We start from the raw sequence: 9,414 nt of genomic DNA, 5'->3' as shown, positions 1-9,414 counted from the left end.
ACGGGGTTTCACCATGTTGACCAGGATGGTCTCGATCTCTTGACCTCGTGATCCACCCGCCTCGGCCTCCCAAAGTGCTGGGATTACAGGCTTGAGCCACCGCGCCCGGCCAAGACCTCTTTTACTATAACCAGGCTGGAGTGCAGTGGTGCAATCTCAGCTCACTGCAACCTCCACCTCCCGGGTTCAAGCAGTTCTCCTGCCTCAGCCTCCTGAGTAGCTGGGAATACAGGCGGGCGCCACCATGCCCAGCTAATTTTTGTATTTTTAGTAGAGACAGGGTTTCACCACGTTGGCCAGGATGGTCTCAATCCCTTGACCTTGTGGTCCACCCACCTCAGCCTCCCAAAATGTTCAGGTTACAGGCGTGAGCCACCATGCCTAGTCCTAGATTTTCATATTAGATTTTTTTTGTTAAATAAACGTTTTTCGTAATAGTAAAAAAAAATACAACAACAACAACAAAAAACTTGCCTTAGTTACCAAGTGTATTTTTTGTCTGTGTTTGGTTTCCTGAGTAGACATCAGGACAGAGTGTCTTGTCCAGGATCCCAGTTTGCATAGCCTGAAATTAGGCCTCCAGTGACCTTTGGATAAACTGAGAGTACTATCTGAATTGAACTTTAGAAAAAAAAAAAAAAAAACAGAGAGTACAGCGTTTCTGAACAAGCAATCTGCAGACTATGTCCTGGTCACTTGGAGATGCTTTTGGCTATATTAGAAGGTACCTGGGGAGACCCTCCTTATGGCAGACAGCAAGTGTCCCTCTTGCCATTTTTTGATGTATACAGTGATTCTCCACTGTACCTGTGAGGAATCTCAGTTAAGTGATTAGTCTGGAGTTATCAGACTTGTAAATTGAAGAGCCTGGACTAGAAATAATAGCTGATTTTTAAAATCCACTTTTCTCCCTTCTGTATTCCGTTGTCAAACTTGTCTGTAGTTTAGTTTTTTTGTCATAGTTTTGTTACAAAAATGTGGATTTCTTTTTTTTTAGGGAAAATTTTTTCTGGAAGACCCTACTGGAACAGTACAACTAGACCTTAGTAAAGCTATATCCTTCACTTGTCTGTATTTTTAAAATCTGCCTTATATGAATTGGGGAAATTAATGATATATCCTTCTAAAATTTACCTAATTGGGTTCTCTGTTTTTTCTTTTTGAGACAGCATTTTGTTCTTGTTGCCCAGGCTGGAGTGCAATGGTGTGATCAGCTCACCGCAACCTCTACCTCCTGGGTTCAAGCGATTCTCCAGCCTCAGCCTCCCGAGTAGCTGGGATTATAGGCATGTGCCACCATGCCCAGCTGATTTTGTATTTTTAGTAGAGATGGGGTTTCTCAGTGTTGGTCAGGCTGGTCTTGAACTTCCGACCTCAGGTGATTCACTCACCTAGGCCTCCTAAAGTGCTGGAATTACGGGCATGAGCCACTGTGCCCAGCCTATTTGGGTTCTCAGTGTAACTTCTCTATGTTGGTGGTGTAGGAATGTAGAGATATAATCCTAAACAGAGGCAGAACAACTTTTAATTTCCTCATATTTGGAGAATCTAGACAAATCACTGACAAAGTTTATATCATGGTAAGAATGATCCACACTGCCACTATTACCAAGAATTAAACATGGGGACATTTAAACCTAAATTTTTTTAAGCTCTTATCTAAGCTGTGGTCTAGTCACAGTGTCAAATGGGAAGTCTTTGAATTATTTAGAAGTTCTGTTGAACTCAAAATGTATGTTGACTTTATTACTGCCTCAAGCATAGGATTATTTTCCTTAACTGTTGTGCACCAGTTCCATAGTGGTTTATACACAGAGGCATGCTTTGTCTTAGCAGAAGGTAAGTCAGTATACTTTGTTACTGTCCTCCTTCTCATTCTACAGTAAAACTATGTCTGCAGTAGGTAAAATGTGTTAACATGATATAATTTGGGGTACCATTAATTAGAAGAGCACATATATGTGTGTGTGTGTGTGTGTGTGTGTGTGTGTGTGTGTGTGTGTGTGTGTGTATCTATCTATCTATCAATCAGGACCCTGATAGGATGAAGAGCATATTTTTGACAAAATAACTCTTAGATTGTTAATAGGCTAATAGAAATCTTTTTGGGGTGATGACAGTGTTCTAAAATTAGTAGTAATGGCTACACAACTTGTGAATATACTAAAAACCACCGAATTATACACTTTCTTTTTTTTGGAGACAGACTTGTTCTGTCACCTAGGCTGGAGTGCAGTGGTGCAGTCACAGCTCACTACAACTTCTGCCTCCTGAGCTCAAGTGATTCTCGTGCCTCAGCCTTGTAAGTAGCTGGGGTTACAGGTGCGTGCCACTATGCCTGGCTGATTTTTTGTATTTTAGTAGAGACGGTATTTTACCATGTTGCCCAGGCTGGTTTCAAACTCCTGAGCTCAGGCAATCCACCCGCCTTGGCCCCCCAAAGGGCTAGGATTACAGGCATGAGCCACCATGCCCAGCCTGAATTATATACTTCTGTTTAGTTCACAGGGCATGAGACTAGCCTGGCATTATTGCTTTGTGTAACATAATTTTGTCCTTTCAAACAGAGGATTGGAAAAATGAAAGTGATGTTACTTTTTTTCAGGTTGGTTTGAAGATCAAGTGTTTCATGTCAATGCCTTTGGATTTCCACCCACTGAGCCCTCTAGTACTACTAGGTATTAAAATGTTTGGTTTATACCCTATGAGAATTTGGTAATACTAGCAGGATTGAATGTAAGATAGTACATCATATCTCATTTACTACAAGGTATCAGTCTTTGTGTCAAAGTGGAAAGAGCTGGAGTGCAGTGATGCAGTTATGCTCACTGCAGCATCAAATTCCTGGATATAAGTGTTCTCCTGCCTCAGCTTCCCAAGTAGCTAGGACTGGTAATTTAAAAAAATGTTTTATGTAGGGATGGCGGGGGGGTGGGGGTCTCACTATGTTGCTTAGGCTCGTCTTGATCTCCTGGCCTCAAGCAATCCTCCTGCCTTAGCCTCCCAAAATGCTGTGATTACAGGCATGAGCCACTGTGCCCAGCCACTTTTTTCCATCATTATATTTTTTAAAAATGTTTTTTGTTAAAAACTAAGACAAAGTTGTTACTGGATGGCAAATGAAAAATAAAAATAAATAAATAAATAAAAACTAAGACAAAGTATTAACCTAGGCCTATGTACAGTTAGAGTCATCCATATCACTGTCTTTCACCTCCATGTCTTATCCATTAGAAGGTCTTCAGGGGCAATAATTCATCCAGCTGTCATCCGTAGTAACAATGCCTTCTTGAAGGACCTCCTGAAGGACCTGTCTGAGGCTGTTTCACAGTTAACTTAAAAAAGTAAAAGGAGTACGCTCTAAAATAATGATTAAAAGTACAGTAAATACATTAGTAACAGTCATTTATTATCAAGTGTTACATATTATACATTATTGTATGTGCTATACTTTCCTACAACTGGCAGCTCAGTAGGTTGTATACACCAGTGTCTCTACAAACACGGTAATGTGTGACACTAGGACATTTTGACAGCTAAAATGTCACTAGGCAATAAGAGCATTTCAGTTCCATTATCATTCTATGAAACCACTGTCATATATGCAGTCCATCATTGCTGCAATGTTGTTATGCTGTGCATGACTGTCTATACAGTAGATCCTCATTGTTTACAGATTTGTGCTAAAATTTTCTTGTACCTCCCAAAGTCATGCTTTAGTGGTCATTTATGTGCAGCAGAACAGCAAAAAATTTTGAGTCGCCTGGCATGCATGTTCCCAGCTGAGGGTGAACAAGGCCGCACTACCCTCTTGTTTCAGCCTCATTAAGAGATGACCAGAGGACAGAGACTACAGGGAGCAGTGCAGGGTAGTGCAAGCATCTCTGGCCCTGGGAGAAGTTGTGAGGGGGAAGGGGGCATTTGAATCTCAGCTCTGGCACCTGTTTTTGGAGCAGCCTCAGACAAGTCACTTACCATTTCTGAACCAACTTTTCTCATTTGTTAAAACAGAATCTACCAGGATGAATTGGTTTTAGGACTTAAGACTATAATCAATCCATATATATTTGTATATATATGTACAGATTTTTCCAAGGAGCAGTGGTTCAGTATTTGCCAATTCATTGTTTGTGGAGACTTTATAGAACATAACTATCACTAATAATAAGAATCAACTGGCCAGGCACAGTGGCTCATGACCGTAATCCCAGCACCTTGGGAGGCTGAGGTAGGTGTATCATGGAGGTCAGGAGTTCAAAACCAGCCTGGCCAACATGGTGAAACCTCATCTCTACTAAAAATACAAAAATTAGCTGGATGTGGTAGCATGTGCCTATAATCCCACCTACTTGGGAGGCCGAGGTGGGAGAATTGCTTGAACTCAGGAGATAGAGATAGAGGTTGCAGTGAGCTGATACCGTGCCACTGCACCACTGTTCTCCAGCCTGGATGACAGAGCAAGACTCCATCTCAAAAAAAAAAAAAAAAAAAAAAAAAAAAAAAAAAAAAAATCAACTATAACAAGATATGTATGTATATCTGGAGAGTTTCTTTTTATGCATGAATGCACAGGTCCCTTTTTTGGCACTATAAATGGATACATACTGTACCTTGCTTTGTAATCTGTTTTTCATCTAATATGCTATCAATATTTTTCTATTACTGTAAAATAAATTTTTTTTTTTTTTAAATCTTGCTTTGTCACCCAAGCTGGAGTGCAGTGGTGCAATCTCAGCTCACTACAATCTCTGTCTGCTAGGTTCAAGTGATTCTCCTGCCTCAGCCTCCCAAGTAGCTGGGATTATAGGTGCCCACCACAATGCCTGGCTAAGTTTCAGATTGTTAATAGAGATGGGGTGGATTTTACCATGTTGGTGAGGCTGGTTTCGAACTCCTGACCTCAAGCAGTCCCGCTGCCTCAGTAGGTTGTATACACCAGTGTCTCTACAAACACAGTAATGTGTGGTACTAGGACATTTTGACAGCTAAGATGTCACCAGGAAATAAGAGCTTTTTAGCTTTTCCCGAAGTGCTGGGATTACAGGTGTGAGCCACCCGCCTGGCCTGATTACAAATTTGATAAGATCTGCAAAGGAGAAGTGCAGGTTCCTACAAGAGTGTATAATGGGAAATCTAACCTCTTTTGGGATCCTCAGAGGAGGCCTCTGGAGTATTTGCATTTAAGCTGGGAACTGCAAGATGTCAGTGAAGAGTGGGCAGAGTGGTGGAGGCTGGGAGTGTGTATATTACCCACTTTCCTACTGACCCTTGCTGGGTGAGCTTTGAATAAAACCAAGCTTTGAAGGAACTGTTGAATAATTTTTTCACAGTTCTGGGATATAGGTTAGTCTCTGTGTATATCCTTAATTTCTTAGGATTAATCATTCCAGAAGTGGAAGTGCTTGGGCAAATGATTAACACATATTTTGAGGTTTCTATTAGATATTGTTCAAATGGTGTACTCATTTCTCCTACTTTCAGCAACATAGGAAATTATTATTTTAATGTTTGCTTTAGTTAGTTTTAGGACACAGATATAGCCTATTAAATATTTTATATACTGCTTCTGTATTGCTTCTTATTTTAGAATATTTAGATAATCTATTTAGAAACCTGCAGTTTCAGTTTTCTTCATATAGCTAGCCAGTTTTCCTAGCACCATTTATTAAACAGTGAATCCTTTCCCCATTGCTTGTTTTTGTTAGGTTTGTTGAAGATCAAATGGTTGTTGATCTGTGATGTTATTTCTGAGGTCTCAAAAAAAAAAAGAATATTTAGATAACCTTTGTACTTTTAAAGTGTTACAAAGAGTACATTTTCACCTATTTACACTGGAAAATAACTTCATTAGACAAAAGAAGCTAAATTTATAAAATTATTAGAAAAATATCTCTAGTTGTATATAGACGCTAATTATGTTATAATTATCTAGGGCATACTATGGAAGTATTAATTTTTTTGGAGGGCCTTCTAATACATCTGTGAAGACTTCTGCAAAACTAAAACAACTAGAAGAGGAGAATAAAGATGCTATGTTTGTGTTTTTATCTGATGTTTGGTTGGACCAGGTGGAAGTACTGGAAAAACTTCGCATAATGTTTTCTGGTACGTCTTATTTTTTAAAATTCTTTCTTGAACTCTTATGAGGGTTCATGTCTTAAAACTAAGTTCTTTTTTACATTTATCTTTTTTGTATTCTATTAAAAAAAAACTACACTGGGTTAGCAATGATATAATTTAAATTAGATTTCATTTTAAAGACTTAAATTTTTACATTAAGAAAAAAACCTGTGTGTGTGTGTGTGTTTACAGTCACAATAAATAAGAATTAGTCCCGAAGCTCAAGACCAGTGGGCCAACATAGTGAGACCCCATCTTTAAACAAAAGCAAAAACAAACCTGGGTTTAAGTGCGAGCCTGTTACCTTGGGCAGGTTACTTAACCCAAGTCTCAGATTATACGGACGTTCTGAGGATTAATTAAGCCAGTGCAGGGCCTGGCCTATAGTAAGTGCTCAGTAAATGGGTACTATTATTAGTATTATTTTAATGTTATTAAAATGTTATTTTAATTAAAATAATACATTTTTATTAAAAATTCCTGGTTAAGGGGTTTTTAACTTGATTTGTAGATTAGAAAAGTATTGTTCATTTACTCTTTTATTCTTTAGGTTATTCACCAGCACCTCCAACCTGTTTTATTCTGTGTGGTAATTTTTCATCTGCACCATATGGAAAAAATCAAGTTCAAGCTTTGAAAGGTATTAAGGGTCTAATTTAATAAGAAGTGTTTCTATAGTCATATAAACTAAAGTAATAAGAAATTATCCATAATATTTTAATTTCATTCAGCATATACAGAGTTGTATCTAATCAAATATAATTTTTATGGCATTCTATGCAAATTTAATTCAATACCCTTTTAAAATTTTAGATTCCCTAAAAACTTTGGCAGATATAATATGTGAATACCCTGATATTCACCAAAGGTAATGATCTCTACCACTATATATTTTTTTCAGTTTTGCTTTTAAAAAATGAATTTTGTTTTATCAGCAATTATTCAAAACTAAGAAAGATAAAGTTGAGAAAATTAAAAGATCTAAGAGATAAAGTTATCCTCACATTGTACGTGGTACTAGAGATTTATAATGAAAAGTACTGAAAGAGATAGAGATAATTTCAGCCATAATTTGGAATTTCTTTGTGACATTACTCCAAGGGTCTAGAGCTTCACTCTCCAATATGATAGTCAGTGGCCACATGTCTCTTTAAAGTTTAATTAAAGTTAAATAAAATATAAAATTCAGTCCCTCAGCTAAGCTAGCCACAATTCAAATGTTCAGTTGGGCAGTGCAGATACAGAACCCTTCTGTCATTATATTACTAAACAGTGTTGGTCTGGAGATTTAATAGTTCATTTATTATAATGCATGAAATTTAAACTTTTTAAAGTGAAAACAAAGGGTATTACTTGTTTTTAAGCCCTTGGATAGTGTTACAATAATATTTTTAAATGAATTGTGTTGAATTTTGCTACAGTAGTCGTTTTGTGTTTATACCTGGTCCAGAGGATCCTGGATTTGGTTCCATCTTACCAAGGTAAGTTTTGTTCACATTTTTGCAACAGTATAGAAAATTTTGTAAAATTTAAAGAGATAAACCATATCACATAAATTGGTTTTTTAGGCCACCACTTGCTGAAAGCATCACTAATGAATTCAGACAAAGGGTACCATTTTCAGTTTTTACTACTAATCCTTGCAGGTAAGAGTTAGTATTTTGTGTTACACATTTTTCCTTTCATTTAAAAATTAACTCAGCCAGGTGCGGTGCCTCATGCCTATAATCCCAGCACTTTGGGAGGCTAAGGCAGGCAGATCACTTGAGCTCAGGAGTTCTGAGACCAGCCTGGGCAACATAGTGAAACCCCGTCTCTACAAAAAATACAAAAATTAGCTAGGCATGGTGGCACACACCTGTGGTACCAGCGACTCAAGAGGTTGAGGTGAGAGGATTGCTTGATCCTGGTAGGTGGAAAGGCTGCAGTGAGCTGAGAATGCACTACTTCATGCCAGCCTGGGTGACAGAGCGAGACCCTGTCTCAAAAAACCAAAACAAACAAAAACTAACTTGATTCCTAAAATCTGTCTCTGAATTTTGACTGTTAATACAAAAAAATTTATTTTGCTGTAGGTTTTTCAAAACTTTGAAAACATTTTAACTATATTTAATTTATTGGTAATGAATTCATAAGCTTGAATAATGGAAAGAGATTTAAAAATAGATATTCTTATTAGACATCCTTTAAGAAAAGTTACAAACGAAGAATACAAAGATGACTTATTTACTGTTGGTATTGCCCATTGTAATCCTAAATTCTTACTGTGGGAATACTGTAAGAGTCAGCCTTGGTTCGCTTCTCTTTTCTGCCTACATTCACTCCTTTGCTGGCCTTCTCTAGTGTCCTATGGCTTTAAGTATCATCTGCGTATTGACACCTCTCACATTTATATTTCCACCTCAACCCTCCTTCCAAACTCCAGACTCAGGTATCCAGTTGCCTACTTATCACCATCCTAACTTAAGTGAACTCCTGATCTTCCTTCCCACCAGTACCCCTAACCTCTTCTGTAGACTTCCCCATCTTAGTTCACGGCACCTTCATGGCCTGAACAATAATTATTCCAGTTGTTCAGGCCAAAAGCTTTGGGGTTCTTCTCACATAAAGTTTTTCAGGAAGTCCTATTAGCTTCAGATTACATCCAGAATCTGCTACCTTTCTATACCTCCACCTCCACGACCTTCTACCCCAGTGGTCCTTAACCTTTTTGGTACCAAGGACTGGTTTTATGGGAGACAGTTCTCCCACAGACCCCAAGGGGGTCAGGGTGATTTTAGGATGATTCAAGCATATTACATATATTGTGCACTTTATTTCTATTATTACAATAATTATACAACTTACCATAATACAGAGTCAGTAGGAGCCCTGAGTTTGTTTTCCTGCAACTAGATGGTCCCATCTGGGGGTGATGGGAGACAGTGACAGTGACAGATCATCAGGCATTAGATTCTTATAAGGAGCAGGCATCTTAGATCACTCACATGTGCAGTTCACAACAGGGTTCGTACTCCTGTGAGAATCGAATGCCTTCACTGATCTGACAGGAGGCAGAGCTCAGGTGGTAGTGCAGCTGATGGGGAGCAGCTGTAAATACGGATGAAGCTTTGCTTGCTTGCAGCCTGCCACTCACCTCTTGCTGTGTGGTCCACTTCCTAACAGACTACGGACTGATACCAGTCCATGGCCTGGGGGTTGAGGAGCCCTGCTCCTCCATCTTCTCCTAATTGGTCTCCAGCTTCTACCCCTTCCTCTCCATAGTCTACTCTTTTTTTTTTTTTTTTTTTTTTT

General features: G+C 38.5%; 1 protein-coding gene across 3 annotated transcripts in view; it reads left to right on the top strand.

Moving 5' to 3' along the window:
* Positions 1-9,414, top strand: part of POLE2 (DNA polymerase epsilon 2, accessory subunit) — a 37,300-nt gene that overhangs the window by 19,396 nt on the left and 8,490 nt on the right. For all 3 annotated transcript variants that reach the window (XM_017506714.2, XM_017506715.2, XM_017506713.2), the window contains 8 exons: positions 998-1,054; positions 1,791-1,839; positions 2,606-2,678; positions 5,933-6,105; positions 6,671-6,760; positions 6,934-6,988; positions 7,542-7,601; positions 7,689-7,766. In XM_017506714.2, the coding sequence (XP_017362203.1) occupies positions 998-1,054; positions 1,791-1,839; positions 2,606-2,678; positions 5,933-6,105; positions 6,671-6,760; positions 6,934-6,988; positions 7,542-7,601; positions 7,689-7,766 (635 nt within the window). The remainder of the gene's footprint in view (positions 1-997; positions 1,055-1,790; positions 1,840-2,605; positions 2,679-5,932; positions 6,106-6,670; positions 6,761-6,933; positions 6,989-7,541; positions 7,602-7,688; positions 7,767-9,414) is intronic.

This window comes from Cebus imitator, unplaced genomic scaffold (genome assembly GCF_001604975.1).
Source record: "Cebus imitator isolate Cc_AM_T3 unplaced genomic scaffold, Cebus_imitator-1.0 Scaffold358, whole genome shotgun sequence".
NCBI lineage: Eukaryota > Metazoa > Chordata > Mammalia > Primates > Cebidae > Cebus > Cebus imitator.
This window is presented reverse-complemented; position numbering and strand designations above follow the sequence as displayed.